A 24,430-nucleotide genomic window follows, 5' to 3' on the forward strand; every position below is an offset into this window, starting at 1 on the left:
TATGCTCAACGCAAACACCAAATAACCATTATTTAGGTTTAACACCAATCTCGATGGTAGAGGGAGCATGCGATGCTTGATCATATCAACATTGGAAACACTTCCAACACATATCGTCAGCTCACCTTTAGCTAGTCTCCGTTTATTCCGTAGCTTTTATTTCGAGTTACTAACACTTAGCAACCGAACCGGTATCTAATACCATGGTGCTACTAGGAGTACTAGTAAAGTACACATTAACATAATGTATATCAAATATACTTCTATCGACCTTGCCAGCCTTCTTATCTACCAAGTATCTAGGGTAATTCTGCTCCCGTGGCTGTTCCCTTTATTACAGAAGAACTTAGTCTCGGGTTTGGGTTCAACCTTGGGTTTCTTCACTAGAGCAGCAGCTGATTTGCCGTTTCATGAAGTATCCATTCTTGCCCTTGCCCTTCTTAAAACTAGTGGTTTCACTAACCATCAACAATTGATGCTCCTTCTTGATTTCTACTTTCGCGGTGTCAAACATCGCGAGTATTTCAAGGATCATCATATCTATCCTTGATATGCTATAGTTCATCACGAAGCTCTAGCAGCTTGGTGGTAATGACTTCGGAGAAACATCACTATCTCATCTGGAAGATCAACTCCCACTTGATTCAAATGATTGTTGTATTCAGACAGTCTGAGCACAAGCTCAACAATTGAGCTTTTCTCCCTTAGTTTGCAGGCTAAGAAAATCGTCGGAGGTCTTATACCTCTTGACGTGGGCACGAGCCTGAAATCCCAATTTCAGCCCTCGAAACATCTCATATGTTTCGCGACGTTTCAAAAAACATCTCTGGTGCCTCAATTCTAAACCATTTAGCATTACGCACTGAACTATCATGTAGTCATCAAAACGTGTATGTTAGATGTTCGCAACATCCATAGACAACGTTCGAGGTTCAGCACACTGAGCGGTGCATTAAGGACATAAGCCTTCTATGAAGCAATGAGGACAATCCTCAGTTTGCGGACCTAGTCCGCATAATTTCTACTATCAACTTTCAACTAAATTTTCTCTAGGAACATATCTAAACAGTAGAACTAAAGCACGAGCTACGACATAATTTGCGAAGACCTTTTGACTATGTTCAGGATAATTAAGTTCATCTTATGAACTCCCACTCAGATAGACATCCCTCTAGTCATCTAAGTGATTACATGATCCGAGTCAACTAGGCCGTGTCCGATCATCACGTGAGACGGACTAGTCAACATCGGTGAACATCTTCATGTTGATCGTATCTACCATACGACTCATGCTCGACCTTTCGGCCTTCTGTGTTCCGAGGCCATGTCTGTACACATGCTAGGCTCGTCAAGTCAACCTAAGTATTTCACGTGTGTAAATCTGTCTTACACCCGTTGTATGTGAACGTTAGAATCTAACACCCGATCATCACGTGGTGCTTCGAAACAACGAACTGTCGCAACGGTGCACAGTTAGGGGGAACACTTTCTTGAAATTATTATGAGGGATCATCTTATTTACTACCGTCGTTCTAAGTAAACAAGATGCATAAACATGATAAACATCACATGCAATCAAATAACAGTGACATGATATGGCCAATATCATATAGCTCCTTTGATCTCCATCTTGGGGCTCCATGATCATCTTGTCACCGGCATGACACCATGATCTCCATCATCATGATCTCTATCATTGTGTCTTCATGAAGTTGTCTCGTCAACTATTACTTCTACTACTACAGCTAACGGTTAGCAATAAAGTAAAGTAATTACATGACGTTTATGTTGACACGCAGGTCATAAATAAATTAAGACAACTCCTATGGCTCCTGCCGGTTGTCATACTCATCGACATGCAAGTCGTGATTCCTATTACAAGAACATGATCAATCTCATACATCACATATATCATTCATCACATCCTTTTGGCCATATCACATCACATAGCATACCCTGCAAAAACAAGTTAGACGTCCTCTAATTGTTGTTTGCATGTTTTACGTGGCTGCTATGGGTTTCTAGCAAGAACGTTTCTTACCTACGCAAAACCACAACGTGATATGCCAATTGCTATTTACCCTTCATAAGGACCCTTTTCATCGAATCCGATCCGACTAAAGTGGGAGAGACAGACACCCGCTAGCCACCTTATGCAACTAGTGCATGTCAGTCGGTGGAACCGGTCTCACGTAAGCGTACGTGTAAGGTTGGTCCGGACCGCTTCATCCCACGATGCCGCCGAATCAAGATAAGACTAGTAACAGCAAGCATATTGAACAAAATCAACGCCCACAACTACTTTGTGTTCTACTCGTGCATAGAAACTACGCATAGACCTTGCTCATGATGCCACTGTTGGGGAACGTAGCAATAATTCAAAAAATTTCCTACGTGTCACCAAGATCAATCTATGGAGTCATCTAGCAACGAGGGAGGAGTGGATCTACATACCCTTGTAGATCGCTAAGCGGAAGCGTTCAAGAGAACAGGGTTGATGGAGTCGTACTCGTCGTGATCCAAATCACCGGAGATCCTAGTGCCGAACAGACGGCACCTCCGCGTTCAACACACGTACAGCCCGACGATGTCTCCCACGCCTTGATCCAGCAAGGAGAGAGGGAGAGGTTGAGGAAGACTTCATCCAGCAGCAGCACAACGGCGTGGTGGTGGTGGAGGAGCGTGGCAATCCTGCAGGGCTTCGCCAAGCACCACGGGAGAGAAGTACTTGGGAGAAGGGGAGGGCTGCACCAGAACATTGGTATGGCTGCCCTCCCACCCCCCACATATATATAGGGGCAAGGGAGAGAGGGGGGGCGCAGCCTTGGCCCTTCCTCCAAGGAAGGGTGCGGCCAGGGAGGAGTCCCTCCTCCCCAAGGCACCTAGGAGGTGCCTTCCCCCTTTAGGACTCTTCCTTTCCTTATCTCTTGGCGCATGGGCCTCTTGGGGCTGGTGCCCTTGGCCCATATAGGCCAAGGCGCACACCCCTACAGCCCATGTGGCCCCCCGGGGCAGGTGGCCCCACCCGGTGGACCCCCGGGACCCTTCCGGTGGTCCCGGTACAATACCGGTGACCCCGAAACTTGTCCGGTGACCAAAACAGGACTTCCCATATATAAATCTTTACCTCCGGACCATTCCGGAACTCCTCGTGATGTCCGGGATCTCATCCGGGACTCCGAACAACATTCGGTAACCACATACAAACTTCCTTTATAACCCTAGCGTCATCGAACCTTAAGTGTGTAGACCCTACGGGTTCGGGAGACATGCAGACATGACCGAGACGTTCTCCGGTCAATAACCAACAGCGGGATCTGGATACCTATGTTGGCTCCCACATGTTCCACGATGATCTCATCGGATGAACCATGATGTCAAGGACTTAATCAATCCCGTATACAATTCCCTTGTCTATAGGTATGATACTTGCCCGAGATTCGATCGTCGGTATCCCGATACCTTGTTCAATCTCGTTACCGGCAAGTCTCTTTACTCGTTCCATAACACATCATCCCGTGATCAACTCCTTGATCACATTGTGCACATTATGATGATGTCCTACCGAGTGGGCCCAGAGATACCTCTCCGTCACACGGAGTGACAAATCCCAGTCTCGATTCGTGCCAACCCAACAGACACTTTCGGAGATACCTGTAGTGTACCTTTATAGCCACCCAGTTACGTTGTGACGTTTGGCACACCCAAATCATTCCTATGGTATCCGGGAGTTGCACAATCTCATGGTCTAAGGAAATGATACTTGACATTAGAAAAGCTTTAGCATACGAACTACACGATCTAGTGCTATGCTTAGGATTGGGTCTTGTCCATCACATCATTCTCCTAATGATGTGATCCCGTTATCAACGACATCCAATGTCCATGGTCAGGAAACCGTAACCATCTATTGATCAACGAGCTAGTCAACTAGAGGCTTACTAGGGACATGGTGTTGTCTATGTATCCACACATGTATCTGAGTTTCCTATCAATACAATTCTAGCATGGATAATAAACGATTATCATGAACAAGGAAATATAATAATAATCAATTTATTATTGCCTCTAGGGCATATTTCCAACACATAGGTCCTTTCAGGCCACCCAGACCTACGTAATTAGTGAGCCAACTCATTCATTATGGTGTCACTACCGGTGAGTTCGTCCCATGGAACTATCCTATTGTCCATCCTGAAATCGGTAGCTAGCCTCAGAAGAGTCGTGCTCATCCCAGGGTGAAAACTACGATCGAAAGGATAATGGGACATCTCAACTACACTACACTGGAATGCTTATCCACCTCTGTCTCAAGGGGGTTTTATAGGTAGAGAGGAGAAATGGCGGGAAAGAACGACTGCGGTATGGCGGGAAAGGGTTGGCGGGAAACGGGTGGCGGGAAACGGGTGGCGGGAAAGAGTTGGTGCGAACATATGGCGGGAAACGGGTGGCGGGAAAGAGTTGGCGCGAACATATGGCGGGAAAGAGTTGGCGGGAACATATGGCGGGAAAGAGTTGGCGGGAACATATGGCGGGAAAATATTGCGGGAAAGGGTTGTGCGGAATACGTCATAGTTTAAAAAAAAATCAGGGGATCGTTCGGGAAAAAAATGATGGCATGCACTAGTCGGCCCACAGCAGGCCAATTAGTCCCTATCGGCCCACAGTAGGCCAATTAGTCCCTGTCGGCCCACAGCAGGCCGATTAGTCCCTCTCGGCCCACTACTAGCCGACTGGGCCCAAACTGTTGGCCGACAGGCCAATCGGCCAGCAGCTAGCCGATAGGATCTTAGTCGGCCTGCTGTGGGCCGACTAGGTCCAGTCGGCCAGCAGCGGGCCGACGGTGTATTATTTTTGAAAATTATTGTTTCGGCGTAATATTTGTGCAAATTAATAAAAAAATGTATTATTTAAAAAAATTAGCTCTTAAAGGACCGAGTAGTTAGTGGAAAATAATTCTATGAGACCAGGTCTCAGGGTTAGTAGGTGAGACTCATCCTGATGGATGACACGTGGCATTCACAAATCACAAAGCATTTATCCACCCCCCTCCTGAAATCAGGGGGGAGAGATTATATGCTTTGTGATTTGTGTACAACCCAGCCATCTTGCCTGTCGTGTACGAATGCCTCATAAACCCGCTCGTGCTCGGCATACCGACGAGTTAATTGCCCAAAACCACCAGATTTGAGGCTAGGGTACTCCAAAACTACCGCTTTTGCAGAAAATCACAAAAGACCACCACTTCTGTGCCAAGTGGATAACAAATCGCACGGATTCGAAATTGAGCGCGTCTAACAGCAAACCTGACGGGTGGGACCGCCGATATGGAAAAGACTAATCCTAGTCGATCTTTGACCAGCTGATGTGGACGGGGGTCCCACCTGTCAGCACTTCTCTCCTTCTCTTATCTCCTCTCCTCCTTCCTTCCAACAGGAGCGGTGGAGGAATAGCAGCAGCGGCTGGCCCTGCTAGCTTCGGCGAGGCCGAACCCCCGCGCCCCAGCATGCTCCGCCGTGGCCGAGCCTCCTCCCCCCCACACCCGCCCCTGCCCGCTCCGGCGAGGCTGAACCCTCCTGTGCTCGCGCCCCTGCCCGCTCCACGAGGCCAAGCCCCCGCGTGCCCGTGCCCCTTTCTCCCTGCGGCGAGGCCGAGCCCCCGCACGCCCGCGCCCCTGCTAGCGTGATCCGGGCTCTCAGCCGCGGGATGAGGCGGGTGCAGGGCGGGGCTTGCCAGAGAGGCGAGCACGAGGCGGCGGCGCTTGCAAGGGCCGGGCGGCGGAACTGCAGGCGCTGGGTGGCAGCACTGCAAGCGCCGGGCAGCGGAACTGCATGCGCAGGTGGCGGCGAGGCCGACGGGTCAGACCAGGAGGGACGGGCGCGCTAGGAGCGGCGGCCAGGTCGGCGACCGGATCGAGCAGGGGATGGCCGGGCAAGGCGAGCTCCACCTCTAGCTCGCCGGCCATGGCGCTTGAACGGTGGACTAGAAGGGATGGCGGTGCGACGCGACCAGGAGATGGACGGCGTTCAGAGGAGGGTGCAACAGCAGCGGCACGATGCGACCAGGAAGCGGAGGAGAGAGAGATGAGGTAGGAAGAAAGGGGAAGAAGACAGTGGGGATGACATGTGGGTCCCGTGGCCACCTCAGCATCTTATCCACATAGGTCTTCCATGTCACCCTGACGTGTGGGCCTAACCTGTCAGTTTTGCTGTTAGTCACGGCAAATATGCAAATCAGTGGCATTTGTTACTCACTTGCCACAGAGTTGGTGGTTTTTTGTAATTTTTGTCATAAACGGTAGTTTTGGAGTACCCTAGCCTCAAATCTGGTGATTTTGAGCAATTAACTCCATACCGACCAACTAGAAGGTGGTGGACGAAAGCCTGGAGAAGCTGAAGAAGGTGCTGGAGGTCTACGAGGCGCATTTGTCCAAGCACAAGTACTTGGCGGGGGATTTCATCAGCTTTGCTGATATCAACCATTTTCCCCACACTTGCTCCTTCATGGCGACGCCTCACGCGGTCCTCTTCGACTCGTATCCTTACGTGAAGGCATGGTGGGAGAGACTGATGGCGAGGCCGTCAATCAAGAAGCTCAGCGCAAGCTTGGCTCCACCAAAGGCATGATTTGTAGGTGTTATGTGGTATTCTGGGATCACACCACTGATTTGTATGGTGCTCTCTTGCTGGTATCGCTAATAAGGCAATAAGCTTTGTGTCGTCGCTAGAATTGCACGAGTGTGCAGTTTTTGTGCTTGCGTATACGTTGTTGTGAAATTCTGTAAACGGAACCATGTATCTTATAATGCTTTCAGATTTGTTGCTTGTCAAGTCATAAATCAGAAGTTAGTATGTCTGTTCTGCAGCAAATGTAAGCATGGTTTCTAATCTCGGTTTCAAAAATATTTTAGACACCACTGAATTTTTTTAAATCATTTATCTAAGTTTGTATTTTTTTGGCGGGAAATCTAAGTTTGTATTTTGGCAAAGCACCAACTGGAAAAGTTTACTTGATGTTGATTGAAATTTTGCCAGCGTTGAGGATTTTTGACAAGATTATTTGGATTTTGACAGAAAATGGTTTACGCCTTCCGATGCAAATCAATTGTTGAGATAGAAGCATACCTCTTAGAAAGAGGATCATGTTTATCTTGGTACTCATACTAAAATGGTTGTATGCATCCCTAGTTGGTGCAGAGGCCGGGGAAGAGAAATTCTCCCCCATTTTTAAAGAAGGAGACTGTCATGAGGAGCCAAGTGATGTGACAGGCATGAGAGAGAGCGAGGCGGAGACAAGGCCGCCCGAGGCGGCCGGAATATCACCGCCGTTCCCTCCACCCTCACTGGATGGAATCGTAGGGGAGCCGCATCTGGCCCATCCGCGATCTCCAGGCATCCGAGCGGCGGTGCCTTTGGGAGGTGACGGAGGGTCGACGAGTTCGGACGGCGCGCGGAGAGATCTGCCGCACGGCGCGATCGGGCTCAGAGAAGGAAGATGGACACAATGGCATGTGATTTTCTCCGACGAGACGGATCCGGGCGTCTGGATCGACGGACGGCTTCGATTCACACCACACTCGCGGTGGTTGGTTCTTCTAGATCTGGAGAACGATATCCTCGCCGGCGACTATCTACCGGAAGGCGGCATGATTGAGGTAGGATTGAATTTCAAACTTGATGTTTTTGACGTCGTTGTTGGCGAGTGTGTGCAGCTGGATTTGCGAACGAAGAAACCGGCGATGATTGATCTGACGGAACCGGAGGTACATGCACGACCGGGTGGACGTTTTTGGGCACTCTTGGAGAGTGACGACGAAGATCAGGTGGACTGCCACATCCCCACCGCCACCACGGTCACCGGAATGCCTTCGACTTCACCGGATGTCCGTCCATTGCCGGCAACCAAGTGCACAAGAGATCGGCGTCGTTCAAAAACTTCGAATCCAAAGTCAGTTATGAAGCCGTGGATCGGCCCGATTCCTAAGGTGATGAGAGAACCTTTAACTTTGTCTGATTTTTTGACGGATAATTGGACTCTTGTCACGCGGAAGAAGAAGAAAGGCAACCTTTGCCGGCCGCCGCCACTGCCAAGATCGCCGGTGGTGCGATCGGCGAATAATGTTCGAGCGGCCAGACGGGCTCGTTTGAATGCATTATTGGGCTGTGGGCCTGAGCTGGATAGGGTTTTGGGTGTGGCGACGGTCGTGGGCTCTCATGGTGCGGGCGAGTCCCAACCAGAGGCCCAAGCCTCGCGCAGCCCAGTGCGGACGTACGTGCATGAATTACCCTCGACAGTCCATCCATCGATTGGGTCTAGGGCTTGGAGTCCAGGATTTCCTTCATTGGGAACGGGACGGGCGAGGAGGATCTCATCAGCCGCCGGCATGGCTGGTCGCGGTTTGCCGCCGTCTAAGCGCGGGCCACCTACCACCGCTGCCGCCCCGGCTTCTGGCGGTGCTGGTCGTGGCGCTTTGCCGATCGCTAACGCGGCGGGCGCGGCCGCCCGTGCAGCACCGAATGCTGCCGCCGCTGCTGGTGTTGGCCGCGGCACCTCGGCTCCTGGCCAGACCAGTAACACTGCTACGGCGGGAGCGGTCAGACGTACAGCCCAGGGTGGTGGTGGTGGAAGGGGTCTCGCACCTCTTCCAAAGCAGATGGCAACGGGACCGGTGACAACAGGGGTACAACCTCCCGCCGGGACTGCTCGAGATACCCAGCTCTCCGAGCGACAGGGGGCCGTTGTGCCCAAGAACAACATGCACCGGTCGGACGAAGTGGCGCAGCCACCGGCCGCCAAGGCGATGGCCCTAGGAAGGGGTCGTGGCGGGCATGGGCGTGATGGATACACTGGTTACAGCAGGGATGGTCAGAACTACAACCGATACGGTCAGTGGGGAGACGACGGCTATGATGCTTATGGTGAGGGGCTGCACCGTGGATCTTCGTCCGGTGGCGGCCGTGGGTATAATCGGTACAATCCTGATAACACGGGACATTTTCAAGGTCCACTGGGTAATTTTATGGAAGGTGTAGCCGGACCCAACGATCGATTCCGAGGTGGCTATCGTCGCGGTTGGAGAGGGAGATGACCACCACCGCCTCGCCATTACCCACCGCCACCACCGCCTGTTTCGGAGATGCCTTCCGAGGAGGAGCTTTAGCATGCAGCTGAGGGGGTGGGTGGCACATCCACGCTACCCGCGGTGGCACTGGACACGGTTCGGGCTCTCGCAGCAGTGAAAGCTCCGGTGACTACAGGTGGTGTTAAGCCTAAGGATAGTGCGTCTGATAAAGGGTCGGAGAAAGCGGAGGGCGAAAAGCTCTCTAAATGGGCAGCTAAAAAGAAAAAGTTGCCCTGTTATAGATGTGGTGAACCGGGTCATTTTGTGGCAGAGTGTACGAACGAGCTTTGTGATTACTGCCTCCGTTCTCAGCATGTGACCGGGGAATGCCCTCTTCTTTCCGGTCCTAAGCCTGGCATTAATATCTTTGGGGTCTGTTGTAAGGAATTGATGTTCTTTGAGACCCCGGAGGTGGATCCTCTACCACAGATGATTGAGAGCTCCTTCCCGGCAGTTATCAAAGTTACTAATGGTCAGTTGACCGAGGCGCAGATCGTCAGACAGCTACGTGAGCTAGTGCCGGGTAATTATCAGTGGAACCTGGAGCAGTTAGAAGGCCAGTCTTACAAGGTTGACTTTCCCACTAAGGAGGATCAGATGCATGTTCTTAAGTGGGGTCTATGTAGAGTTACGAGCACAAACACTGTTATCGCTTTCGACGAGTGGAAGCAGGAGGATCCTGAGGGAACACCTTTGGAGAAGGTGTGGGTTCGTTTCTATGGAGTGCCACCTAAATATGTAAAACATTTTCTGATTGCTTGGAGTTTGGGTGGTTTGATTGGTAAGATAGAAAAGGTGGACATGCCTTTCACTCGCGCACATAACGCTGCGAGGCTTTTGGTCAGTGTGGTGAGCGTTGAGCACATACCAGATGTTGTCAGATGGACACATGCTGGTGTCACTTATCTCTTAGAGCTTGAGAATGAGGATACTGCAGTTTCCGAGGCTGGAGATGAGACACAGGACATGGATACTACTAAGGGGGCGGTGCACCTAGGGACCAGGAGAAGGGGCCCGATGACACTATGCCGGAGTCGGATAAGAGGCCTGTTAAGCAGTCTGATAAGGTAGATAGTTCTACCAAAGAGGCTCCCACGTCCACCACTCCGATGAACACGCTTCACTTTGGTTATTTTGTATCGAGCTCCGCTCCTAGTCGGTTATGGAGCGCCAGGGTCGAGACAGACGACCCGACGGAGCTTGAGCTGCCACCAGTGCCACGTCTAGTCGGCAATGTGACGACCACGGAGCCTACTCCCGATGCGATGGTGGCTGATGTTGAGATGGCCGCAGGTTTGGGAGACCTTGGGCGGGAGATCTACCACACCCAGACACCACTGCCTGACCTTTCGTCGGCGGGAGCGGCGCATGGACAGGAGTTTTATGGCGTGCCGTCCACTTCTACGCTTCCGGCCGAGTTGGGGGTGAGATGCGGGCAGGAGCCCCGTGTTGTAACCCCTCTGCAGGTTGGCACCGAGCAAGGTCGCCGAGGTACGACGACTTCCACGGATGATAAGGGGGACGAGATCAGTGAGCAGGCGGCTCCACGGTCATCCTTCCCCTTGTCACCCACACCGGCAGCTCACTCCACCACGCCCTTTCCTCCTTCACCGACGATACCGGAGGGGCGTGGGAGTCCTGACCGCACCCCACGCAAGAGGACCACTGAGGAGCTCATCGCTTTTGGTGGGATTACGGATCCGGTGACAGCTGGCAGGCGTGTCAGCAACTGGATCCAGGGACAGCCGGATGCGGATGACTTTCAGCTAGCGCGGGCCAAGAGGGCTGCCATGCTTCGTCATGCTGAGACTACTGCAGGTACGTCATTTGATATAAGTTGTTCAATTTTACACTTCTCTGAGAAAGAGTTAGTTGATAAGGCAAATGACTTAGGCATTTCTTTGGGAACAAATGAAACCGAGGTCGTCAAATCCGTTAATGATCTTTTAGACATGGAAGCGGAGAGAGCTTCCGAGATCATTCGTAATCTTGCCTCTATCCAACCTATGAATGACAATGACATGAATAATTTAGGTATTAATGAGCTTGCCAATATCTGTAATAATCTATTGCCTACTGTCGAGACTGAAGATGAGGATGAAGTTGAGAACACAGATACAGTAGAGCCTTCCTTGACGGAGGAGGCAGTGTCTGTTATGGATACTAATATCGTTCCAGAGGGTGTTGGGGAGAAGCCCAAAAGACCCTGGAAGCGGAAAATTTATCCCGCTTCGGCAGTGCGCCGAAGTCTTAGAGTTAAACATAAGAAAAAAATTCCATGATGACTTATGAAAGGACTCTTTTGGAATAGCAGAGGTCTAGCAGACTTGGCTAAACAAAGATTCTTAGCAGAGTCAACATTAGAACATCACTTAGATTTCATTGCACTTTTGGAAACTGGACGAGATAATTTCACATCCCAATTCCTTCGAACCCTTTCCAGTGGTATCGACTTTGATTGGCACATTTTACCACCTAGAGGAAGATCCGGCGGGATTTTACTAGGAGTACGGTGTGAAACGCTAGAGGTGCTTAATGTGGTCCAGGGAGATTTTTCAGTTAAATTCAGGGTGAGATCGAAATTGGATGGGTTCCGATGGTCGCTAGTTGCGGTATACGGGGCAGCGCAACCTGAATTTAAACCTGATTTTCTTGCCGATTTAGTGCGGATTTGTGGAGGTGAAAATCTGCCACTACTAGTCGGGGGGGATTTTAACATAATCCGGAGAAGAGAAGAAAAGAATAATGACAATTTCGATGGACGGTGGTCTATGATGTTTAACATGATTATCGAGAGCCTCAATTTGAGAGAAATTGAGCTCACCGGTAGACAGTTCACATGGGCCAACTCGTTACCTGTTCCGACTTATGAAAAGCTGGACAGGGTACTTGCTAGTGTGGAGTGGGAACAAAAATATCCGTTGGTGATGGTTCATGCGATGCAAAGAGCGATCTCGGATCATACACCACTCTTTCTAGATTCGGGAGAGGCTACCCATGTTGCAAACAAAAATACCTTCTCTTTCGAGCAAAGCTGGTTTGAGCGAGAAGGATTCATGGAGATGATTGCACGTGAATGGGCCAGGCCGGTTACGGGAAGGACATATATTGAGAGATGGCAAAACAAGATTAGACATCTCCGACAATTTATGAGAGGATGGGCCAGGAATGAGAGTGGGATTTATAAGCAGAAAAAAGAGCGCCTCACGCAACTAATTGAGGCACTCGATGTAAAGGCTGAAACCATTCTTCTTTCAGTCAATGAACATCGAACCAAGTCCGAGGCTGAGCAGGCCCTACGTGCTCTCCTGAAAGAGGAGGAGCTCAAGTGGGCGTTGCGTGCGAAAACGCTTAAGGTTGTCCAAGGGGACGACAACACACAGTTCTTCCATATGGTTGCAAATGGTAAACACAGGAAGAAGAAAATCATACAGCTTGAACAGGACGAGGGAACAATCATGGGGCATGAAAATTTGAAAACATATATCTCCAACTATTATAAAAGTCTGTTCGGACCTCCTAATACTTCCACGGTGTCTCTTGATGAGTCTGTGATTGATGATATACCTCAACTACAGGCAGCGGAGAATGATGTTCTCTCTGCACCGTTTACTGAAAAAGAAGTTCATTTGGCCATCACTCAAATGAAGCCGAATAAAGCACCGGGACCATATGGGTTTCCAGCTGAAATCTATAAGAAATGTTGGCATATCATTAAAGATGATCTTATGCCTATGTTTCATGATTTTTTCGATGGACATTTGGAGTTGTTTCACCTAAATTTTGGTACGATAACTTCATTACCAAAGAAGAATGAGGCGGTCCGGATAGAACAATTTTGACCCATTTGCTTGCTGAATGTGAGTTTTAAAATCTTCACAAAGGTTGGAACTAATAGATTGCCACAAATTGCTCAATCAGTGGTTCAACCTAGTCAGAAAGCATTCATGCCGGGACGACACATACTCGAAGGAGTAGTTTTCTTACATGAAACTCTTCATGAGATTCACTCGAAGAAACTAGATGGGGTTATCTTAAAAGTGGATTTCGAGAAGGCTTATGATAAAGTTAAATGGTCTTTTCTTCAGCAGGCAATGCGCATGAAGGGTTCTAGTGAAACCTGGAGGCACCAAGTGGATACTCAAGTCCAGAAGGGTAGTGTCAGAATTAAGGTGAACGATGACATTGGTCACTATTTCCAGATGCATAAGGGGCTGAGACAAGGGGATTCCATGTCACCCCTGCTGTTCAATATTGTGGCAGATATGTTGGCCGTCATTATTGGCAGGACCAAACAACGTGGTCAGGTAGAAGGTCTAGTTCCTCATCTAGTTGATGGAGGGGTGTCCATTCTACAATATGCTGATGACACTATTCTCTTCATGGAACATGACATGGCTAAGGCACGTAATATGAAACTCATCCTCTGTCTATTCGAACAATTATCTGGCTTAAAGATCAATTTCCATAAGAGCGAGGTGTTCTGTTTTGGGAAGGCCAAAGACGAGGAACATATTTACAAACAATTGTTTGGATGCGAATTAGGTGCTTTACCATTCAGTTACTTGGTGTTGGGGAACGTTGCAGAAAACAAAAATTTTCCTACGGTTTCACCAAGATCCATCTAGGAGTTCATCTAGCAACGAGTGATTAGATGCATCTACGTACCTTGTAGATCGCGAGCGGAAGCGTTCAAAGAACGGGGATGATGTAGTCGAACACGACGTGATTCAAATCACCGATGATCTTAGCACCGAACGGACGGTGCCTCCGCGTTCAACACACATACGGAACGGATGACGTCTCCTCCTTTCTTGATCCAGCAAGGGGGGAGGAGAGGTTGATGAAGATCCAGCAGCACGACGGCGTGGTGGTGGATGCAGGGCGTCACAGTAGCAGGGCTTCGCCTATACTACGAGAGAGAGACGTAACGGGGAGAGAGGGAAGCACCAAAGGCTGAGGTATGAAATCCCTCCTCTCCCCCACTATATATATAGGAGGGCCAAGGGGGGGTGGTGTGCAGCCTAGGAGATCTAATCTCCTAGGTGCGGCGGCCAGGGGAGGGTTTCCCTCCCCCCCAAGGCACCTCGGGGTGCCTTCCACCACTTGGACTCCTCCTTGGTGGAAACCCTAGGCGCATGGGCCTAGTAGGGCTGGTGCCCTTGGCCCATGAAGGCCAAGGCGCACCCCCTACAGCCCATGTGGCCCCCCGGGACAGGTGGCCCCACCCGGTGGGCCCCCAGGACCCTCGTGACGTCCGGGATCTCATCCGGGACTCCGAACAACATTCGGGTTACTGCATATTCATATCTTCATAACCCTAGCGTCACCGAACCTTAAGTGTGTAGACCCTACGGGTTCGGGAGACAAGCAGACATGACCGAGACGACTCTCCGGTCAATAACCAACAGCGGGATCTGGATACCCATGATGGCTCCCACATGCTCCACGATGATCTCATCGGATGAACCACGATGTCGAGGATTAATCAACCCCGTATACAATTCCCTTTGTCAATCGGTATGTTACTTGCCCGAGACTCGATCGTCGGTATCCCAATACCTTGTTCAATCTCGTTACCGGCAAGTCACTTTACTCGTACCGTAATGCATGATCCCGTGATCAACCACTTGGTCACCTTGAGCTCATAATGATGATGCATTACCGAGTGGGCCCAGTGATACCTCTCCGTTATCCAGAGTGACAAATCCCAGTCTCGATCCGTGTCAACCCAACAGACACTTTCGGAGATACCTGTAATGCACCTTTATAGTCACCCAGTTACGTTGTGACGTTTGATACACCCAAAGCACTCCTACGGTATCCGGGAGTTACACGATCTCATGGTCAAAGGAAAAGATACTTGACATTGGAAAAGCTCTAGCAAACGAACTACACGATCTTTGTACTATGCTTAGGATTGGGTCTTGTCCATCACATCATTCTCCTAATGATGTGATCCCGTTATCAATGACATCCAATGTCCATAGCCAGGAAATCATGACTATCTGTTGATCAACGAGCTAGTCAACTAGAGGCTTACTAGGGACATATTATGGTCTATGTATTCACACGTGTATTACGATTTCCGGATAATACAGTTATAGCATGAATAAAGACAATTATCATGAACAAAGAAATATAATAACAATGCTTTTATTATTGCCTCTAGGGCATATTTCCAACAGTCTCCCACTTGCACTAGAGTCAATAATCTAGTTACATTGTGATGAATCGAACACCCATGGAATTCTGGTGTTGATCATGTTTTGCCCTAGGGAGAGGTTTAGTCAACGGATCTGCTATGTTCAGGTCCGTATGTACTTTACAAATCTCTATGTCTCCATCTTGAACATTTTCACGAATGGAGTTGAAGCGACGCTTGATGTGCCTTGTCTTCTTGTGAAACCTGGGCTCCTTGGCAAGTGCAATAGCTCCAGTGTTGTCACAAAAGAGTTTGATTGGCCCCGACGCATTGGGTATGACTCCTAGGTCGGTGATGAACTCCTTCACCCATATAGCTTCATGTGCTGCCTCCGAGGCTGCCATGTACTCCGCTTCACATGTAGATCCCGCCACGACGCTCTGTTTGCAGCTGCACCAGCTCACTGCTCCACCATTCAACATATACACGTATCCGGTTTGTGACTTAGAGTCATCCAGATCTGTGTCGAAGCTAGCGTCGACATAACCCTTTACGACGAGCTCTTCGTCACCTCCATAAACGAGAAACATTTCCTTAGTCCTTTTCAGGTACTTCAGGATATTCTTGACCGCTGTCCAGTGTTCCTTGCCGGGATTACTTTGGTACCTTCCTACGAAACTTACGGCAAGGTTTACATCAGGTCTGGTACACAGCATGGCATACATAATAGAACCTATGGCTGAGGCATAGGGGATGACACTCATCTCTTCTATCTCTTCTGCCGTGGTCGGACATTGAGCTGTGCTCAATTTCATACCTTGCAAAACAGGCAAGAACCCTTTCTTGGACTGATCCATTTTGAACTTCTTCAAAATCTTATCAAGGTATGTGCTTTGTGAAAGACCTATGAGGCGTCTTGATCTATCTCTGTAGATCTTGATGCCTAATATATAAGCAGCTTCTCCAAGGTCCTTCATTGAAAAACTCTTATTCAAGTAGGCCTTGATGCTGTCCAAGAGTTCTATATTATTTCCCATCAAAAGTATGTCATCTACATATAATATGAGAAATGCTACAGAGCTCCCACTCACTTTCTTGTAAACGCAGGCTTCTCCATAAGTCTGCGTAAACCCAAACGCTTTGATCATCTCATCAAAGCGAATGTTCCAACTCCGAGATGCTTGCACCAGCCCATAAATCGAGCGTTGGAGCTTGCACACCTTGTCAGCATTCTTAGGATCGACAAAACCTTCCGGCTGCATCATATACAACTCTTCCTTAAGGAAACCATTAAGGAATGCCGTTTTGACGTCCATTTGCCATATCTCATAATCGTAGAATGCGGCAATTGCTAACATGATTCGGACGGACTTTAGCTTCGCTACCGGTGAGAAAGTCTCATCGTAGTCAATTCCTTGAACTTGTCGATAACCCTTAGCGACAAGCCGAGCTTTATAGATGGTCACATTACCATCCGCGTCTGTCTTCTTCTTAAAGATCCATTTATTTTCTATGGCTCGCCGTTCAACGGGCAAGTCAGTCAAAGTCCATACTTCGTTTTCATACATGGATCCTATCTCGGATTTCATGGCTTCTAGCCATTTGTCGGAATCCGGGCCCGCCATCGCTTCTTCATAGTTCGAAGGTTCACTGTTGTCTAACAACATGATTTCCAAGACAGGGTTGCCGTACCACTTTGGTGCGGAACGTGTCCTTGTGGACCTTCGAATTTCAGTAGGAGCTTGATCAGAAGTATCTTGATCATCATCAATAACTTCCTCTCTAGTCGGTGCAGGTGCCTCAGGAACATTTTCTTGAGTTGCGCCATTTACCGGTTCAAGAGGCAATACTTCATCAAGTTCTACTTTCCTCCCACTTACTTCTTTCGAGAGAAACTCTTTCTCTAGAAAGGACCCATTCTTGGCAACAAAGATCTTGCCTTCGGATCTGAGGTAGAAGGTATACCCATAAGTTTCTTTAGGGTATCCTATGAAGACGCATTTTTCCGACTTGGGTTCGAGCTTTTCAGGTTGAAGTTTCTTGACATAAGCATCGCATCCCCAAACTTTTAGAAACGACAGCTTAGGTTTCTTCCCAAACCATAATTCATACGGTGTCGTCTCAACGGATTTCGACGGTGCCCTATTTAAAGTGAATGCGGCAGTCTCTAAAGCATACCCCCAAAAGGATAGCGGTAAATCGGCAAGAGACATCATAGATCGCACCATATCTAATAAAGTGCGATTACGATGTTCGGACACACCATTACGCTGAGGTGTTCCAGGCGGCGTTAGTTGTGAAACTATTCCACATTTTCTTAAGTGTGTGCCAAATTCGTGACTCAAGTATTCTCCTCCACGATCTGATCGTAGAAACTTGATTTTCCTGTCACGTTGATTCTCAACTTCACTCTGAAATTCCTTGAACTTTTCAAAGGTTTCAGACTTGTGTTTCATTAAGTAGACATACCCATATCTACTTAAGTCATCAGTGAGGGTGAGAACATAACGATAGCCACCGCGAGCCTCAACACTCATTGGACCGCACACATCAGTATGTATGATTTCCAATAAGTTGGTTGCTCGCTCCATTGTTCCTGAGAACGGAGTCTTGGTCATTTTACCCATGAGGCATGGTTCGCACGTGTCAAATGATTCATAATCAAGAGACTCTAAAAGTCCATCTGCATGGAGCTTCTTCATGCGTTTGACACCTATGTGACCAAGGCGGCAGTGCCACAAGTATGTGGGACTATCATTATCAACCTTACATCTTTTGGTACTCACACTATGAACATGTGTATTAATACGCTCGAGATTCATTAAGAATAAACCATTGACTATCGGAGCATGACCATAAAACATATCTCTCATATAAATAGAACAACCATTATTCTCGGATTTAAATGAGTAGCCATCTCGTATTAAACGAGATCCTGATACAATGTTCATGCTCAGACATGGCACTAAATAACAATTATTGAGGTTTATAACTAATCCCGTAGGTAAATGCAGAGGTAGCATGCCGACGGCGATCACATCGACCTTGGAACCATTCCCGACGCGCATCGTCACCTCGTCCCTTTCCAGTTTCCGTTTATTTCGCAGCTCCTGTGGTGAGTTACAAATATGAGCAACGGCACCGGTATCAAATACCCAGGAGTTACTACGAGTACTGGTAAGGTACACATCAATTACATGTATATCAAATATACCTTTGGTGGTGCCGGCCTTCTTATCCGCTAAGTATTTGGGGCAGTTCCGCTTCCAGTGACCCTTCCCTTTGCAATAAAAGCACTCTGTCTCAGGCTTGGGTCCATTCTTTGACTTCTTCCCGACAGCTTGCTTGCCGGGCGCAGCAACTTCCTTGCCGTCCTTCTTGAAGTTCTTTTTATTGCCCTTTTTGAACTTAGTGGTTTTATTCATCATCAACACTTGATGTTCCTTCTTGACTTCTACCTCTGCTGATTTCAGCATAGCAAATACTTCAGGAATGGTCTTTACCATCCCCTGCATATTGAAGTTCATCACAAAGCTCTTGTAGCTTGGTGGAAGCGACTGGAGGATTCTGTCAATGACCGCGTCATCCGGGAGATTAACTCCCAGCTGAGTCAAGCGGTTATGTAACCCAGACATAGTGAGTATGTGCTCACTGACAGAACTATTTTCCTCCATCTTACAGCTGAAGAACTTATCGGAGACTTCATATCTCTCGATCCGGGCATGAGCTTGAAAAACCATTTTCAGCTCTTCGAACATCTCATATGCTCCATGTCTCTCAAAACGCTTTTGGAGCCCCAGTTCTAAGCTGTAAAGCATGCCGCACTGAACGAGGGAGTAGTCATCAGTACGTGTTTGCCAAGCGTTCATAGCGTCTTGGTTCTGTGGGACGGGTGGATCACCTAGCGGTGCTTGTAGGACATAATCTTTCTTGGCAGCTATGAGGATGATCCTCAGGTTCCGGACCCAGTCCGTATAGTTGCTGCCATCGTCTTTCAGCTTGGTTTTCTCTAGGAACGCGTTGAAATTGAATACAACGTTGGCCATTTGATCTACAGGACATATTGTAAAGATTTTAGACTAAGTTCATGATAATTAAGTTCATCTAATCAAATTATTAATGAACTCCCACTCAGATTAGACATCCCTCTAGTCATCTAAGTGTTACACGATCCAAGTCGACTAAGCCGTGTCCGATTAACACGTGAGACGGACTAGTCATCGTCGGTGAACATCTCCATGTTGATCGTATCTTCCATACGACTCGTGTTCGACCTTTCGGTCTCTGTGTTCCGAGGCCATGTCTTCACATGCTAGGCTCGTCAAGTTAACCCTAAGTGTTTTTGCATGTGTAAAACTTCTTACACCCGTTGTATGTGAACGAAAGGATGTATCACACCCGATTAACACGTGGTGCTTCGAAGCGACGAACTGTAGCAACGGTGCACAGTTAGGGGAGAACACTTCTTGAAATTGTTGTAAGGGATCATCTTATTTACTACCGTCGTTTTAAGTAAACAAGATGCAAAACATGATAAACATCACATGTAATCAAATAATAATAGTGACATGATATGGCCAATATCACATAGCTCCTTTGATCTCCATCTTGGGGCTCCATGATCATCCTTGTAGATCGTCATACTCATCGACATGTAAGTCGTGATTCCTTGTACAAGAACGTGATCAATCTCATACATCACATCCTTTTGGCCATATCACATCACATAGCATACCCTGCAAAAACAAGTTAGACGTCCTCTAATTGTTGTTTGCATGTTTTACGTGGCTGCTATGGGTTTCTAGCAAGAACGTTTCTTACCTACGCAAAGACCACAACGTGATATGCCAATTGCTATTTACCCTTCATAAGGACCCTTTTCATCGAATCCGATCCGACTAAAGTAGGAGAGACAGACACCCGCTAGCCACCTTATGCAACTAGTGCATGTCAGTCGGTGGAACCTGTCTCACGTAAGAGTACGTGTAAGGTCGGTCCGGGCCGCTTCATCCCACGATGCCGCCGAATCAAGATAAGACTAGTAACGGCAAGCATATTGAACAAAATCAACGCCCACAACTACTTTGTGTTCTACTCGTGCAAGAGAACTACGCATAGACCTAGCTCTGATACCACTGTTGGGGAACGTTGCAGAAAACAAAAATTTTCCTACGGTTTCACCAAGATCCATCTAGGAGTTCATCTAGAAACGAGTGATTAGATGCATCTACGTACCTTGTAGATCGCGAGCGGAAGCGTTCAAAGAACGGGGATGATGTAGTCGAACACGACGTGATTCAAATCACCGATGATCTTAGCACCGAACGGACGGTGCCTCCGCGTTCAACACACGTACGGAACGGATGACGTCTCCTCCTTTCTTGATCCAGCAAGGGGGGAGGAGAGGTTGATGAAGATCCAGTAGCACGACGGCGTGGTGGTGGATGCAGGGCGTCACAGTAGCAGGGCTTCGCCTATACTACGAGAGAGAGACGTAACGGGGAGAGAGGGAAGCACCAAAGGCTGAGGTATGAAATCCCTCCTCTCCCCCACTATATATATAGGAGGGCCAAGGGGGGGTGGTGCGCAGCCTAGGAGATCTAATCTCCTAGGTGCGGCGGCCAGGGGAGGGTTTCCCTCCCCCCCAAGGCACCTCGGGGTGCCTTCCACCACTTGGACTCCTCCTTGGTGGAAACCCTAGGCGCATGGGCCTAGTAGGGCTGGTGCCCTTGGCCCATGAAGGCCAAGGCGCACCCCCTACAGCCCATGTGGCCCCCCGGGACAGGTGTCCCCACCCGATGGGCCCCCGGGACCCCTCCGGTGGTCCCGGTACAATACCGATAACCCCGAAACTTGTCCCGATGGCCGAAACAGCACTTCCTATATATAATTCTTTACCTCCGGACCATTCCGGAACTCCTCGTGACGTCCGGGATCTCATCCGGGACTCCGAACAACATTCGGGTTACTGCATATTCATATCTTCATAACCCTAGCGTCACCGAACCTTAAGTGTGTAGACCCTACGGGTTCGGGAGACAAGCAGACATGACCGAGACGACTCTCCGGTCAATAACCAACAGCGGGATTTGGATACCCATGATGGCTCCCACATGCTCCACGATGATCTCATCGGATGAACCACGATGTCGAGGATTAATCAACCCCGTATACAATTCCCTTTGTTAATCGGTATGTTACTTGCCCGAGACTCGATCGTCGGTATCCCAATACCTTGTTCAATCTCGTTACCGGCAAGTCACTTTACTCGTACCGTAATGCATGATCCCGTGATCAACCACTTGGTCACCTTGAGCTCATAATGATGATGCATTACCGAGTGGGCCCAGTGATACCTCTCCGTTATCCAGAGTGACAAATCCCAGTCTCGATCCGTGTCAACCCAACAGACACTTTCGGAGATACCTGTAATGCACCTTTATAGTCACCCAGTTACGTTGTGACGTTTGATACACCCAAAGCACTCCTACGGTATCCGGGAGTTACACGATCTCATGGTCAAAGGAAAAGATACTTGACATTGGAAAAGCTCTAGCAAACGAACTACACGATCTTTGTACTATGCTTAGGATTGGGTCTTGTCCATCACATCATTCTCCTAATGATGTGATCCCGTTATCAATGACATCCAATGTCCATAGCCAGGAAATCATGACTATCTGTTGATCAACGAGCTAGTCAACTAGAGGCTTACTAGGGACATATTATGGTCTATGTATTCACACGTGTATTACGATTTCCGGATAATACAGTTATAGCATGAATAAAGACAATTATCATGAACAAAGAAATATAATAACAATGCTTTTATTATTGCCTCTAGGGCATATTTCCAACACTTGGGTATCCCGATTCATCCCCGTAAATTATCTAATAAAGAATGGAAATGCATAGAAGAACGAATTGAAAAAAACTCAGCTGCTGGAAGGGCAAGTTGATGTCATATGGGGGTCTATTAGTTCTGATCAACTCAATACTAACTAGTATGCCCATGTTTTTACTCTCGTTCTTTGAAATTCCGAAAGGGGTCCGAAAGCGACTTGATTTCTTTAGATCTCGATTCTTTTGGCAGTCGGATGAGGCCAAGAGGAAATACCGTCTCGCACGATGGGATATCCTTTGTCGACCTAAAGACCAAGGGGGTCTCGGTATTGAGAACTTGGAAACTAAGAATAAATGTCTAATGAGCAAATGGTTGTACAGGTTAGGGACAGAGCCGGAGGGCATGTGGTCTCAAATCCTGCGCAATAAGTATTTGCACTCGAAAACGCTAGCCCAGACTACCATCCGACCAACTGATTCACCGTTCTGGAAGGGACTTATGAGAACGAAAGATCTGTTCTTTCGTAGGGTCAAATTCTTGGTTGGCAACGGGATGTCAACTCGATTTTGGGAGGATACATGGTTAGGAGAGACTCCTTTGGCCTTACAATACCCTACCCTTTATAATATTGTGCAATGGAAGGAAGATTACGTAGGTATCGTCCTTCAAACTATTCCCTTGAATATCCAGTTCAGACGTGCGTTAGTGGGTGCGAGATGGACAGCCTGGATGCACTTGGTTCGGAGATTGATTGAAGTTCGACTCTCCGACGTGCCGGATTCTATACAATGGAAGTTAACTAAAAATGGGATATTTACGGTGAAATCATTTTATACGGATTTGATTAATTCTGGTCCCCTCTCAAGGTCACTTCATATATGGAAGATTAAAGTTCCTTTTCGGATTAAGATTTTCATGTGGTTTGTCCACAAGCAAGTAATACTCACAAAGGACAACTTACTTAAGAGGCGATGGGTAGGCAACTCGCGGTGTTGTTTTTGTGCTCAAGTTGAGACAATACAACATTTATTCATTGAATGCCCACCTGCCAAGTTACTTTGGAGAACGATTCATATAGCTTTTAATATTAATCCCCCAGTAGATATTGCGTCTTTGTTTGGGACGTGGTTAGCTGGGGTTGAACAGATCACGGCGGATCGTATTCGGATTGGAATATGTGCGTTACTATGGGCTATATGGAACTGCAGAAATGATATGATTTTTAACAGACAACACAACTTAACTTTTTTGCAGGTTATCTTCAGAGCTACAGCTTGGATCCGTACGTGGTCCTTACTCACTCCTATGGACTCCAGGGATCCTTTGGTTACTGGGTGCAACCAATGGGAGATGGTAGCTCGGGCTATATTCAACCGGTTCGGATGGCGATCGCATAACAGGATAGAGGGCTAGAGAGCTTGTCCTTATTATCACCGTATCGGTTGTTTTATTTTAGGCCCTTTATTTTTTTCAGATCTTTGTGCTATGATTTTGCTCCGTTTGCGAGCTGTAAGACCTTTATGTTGATATTTGCCGGATTTTTTTTAATAAAAAGGGCCGCATGCATCATCATGATGCAGAGGCCAGGGTATACCTCCATTTCCAAAAAAAAAGAGTAATTTGGTCTAACCATTGTAATTTAAAATTTCAGTCCTAGAACTGTGTGACATGGACCTTAGCAGCTCTCTCCGATCCCGATACCTGGCTCCAAGCTTACTTGGTTTCTTGGAGGGCCTGCCTCACCCCTTGAGTTTATTCAAGCGAGAGTAAATGGAGTTCAGCCCGTGTATTGCTTGTATAGGTTAAGAGGTCCTTGACAAATGACCATAACTGGCCTTGAGGTGGTAGGTATGAGGGGCACTTGAGGTAATTGTTGGGGAACGTTGCAGAAAACAAAAATTTTCCTACTCGTTTCACCAAGATCCATCTAGGAGTTCATCTAGCAACGAGTCATCAGATGCATCTACATACCTTTGTAGATCGCGTGCGGAAGCGTTCTAAGAACGGTGATGATGTAGTCTAACACGACGTGATCCAAATTACCGATGACCAAGCGCCGAACGGACGGCACCTCCGCGTTCAACACACGTACGAGACGGGAGACGTCTCCTCCTTCTTGATCCAGCAAGGGGGAAGGAGAGGTTGATGAAGATCCAGCAGCACGACAACGTGGTGGTGGATGCAGGGCGTCACAGTAGCAGGGCTTCGCCTATGCTACAAGAGGGAGACGTAACGGGGAGAGAGGGAGGCGCCAGGGGCTGGGGTGTGAAGTCCCTCCTCTCCCTCACTATATATAGGGGTGCCAAGGGGGGGGCGCCGG

At 48.2% G+C, this 24,430-nt stretch overlaps 1 protein-coding gene and 1 pseudogene across 1 annotated transcript; both read left to right on the forward strand.

Annotated features, from left to right (window-relative positions):
- The first annotated feature begins 7,270 nt into the window (after window positions 1-7,270).
- Window positions 7,271-23,523, forward strand: LOC147963180 (uncharacterized). Its single transcript, XM_087526714.1, has 2 exons — window positions 7,271-7,654; window positions 23,365-23,523. Exons 1-2 carry the CDS (start codon window positions 7,271-7,273, stop codon window positions 23,521-23,523), a joined length of 543 nt encoding a protein of 180 aa, XP_087382840.1.
- On the forward strand, window positions 8,384-10,192 carry LOC147963181 (uncharacterized; annotated as a pseudogene).
- Window positions 23,524-24,430: the final 907 nt, after the last annotated feature.

Source organism: Triticum urartu, chromosome 6A (genome assembly GCF_056163025.1).
Source record: "Triticum urartu cultivar PI428250 chromosome 6A, HENAU_Tu73, whole genome shotgun sequence".
NCBI classification, from domain to species: domain Eukaryota; kingdom Viridiplantae; phylum Streptophyta; class Magnoliopsida; order Poales; family Poaceae; genus Triticum; species Triticum urartu.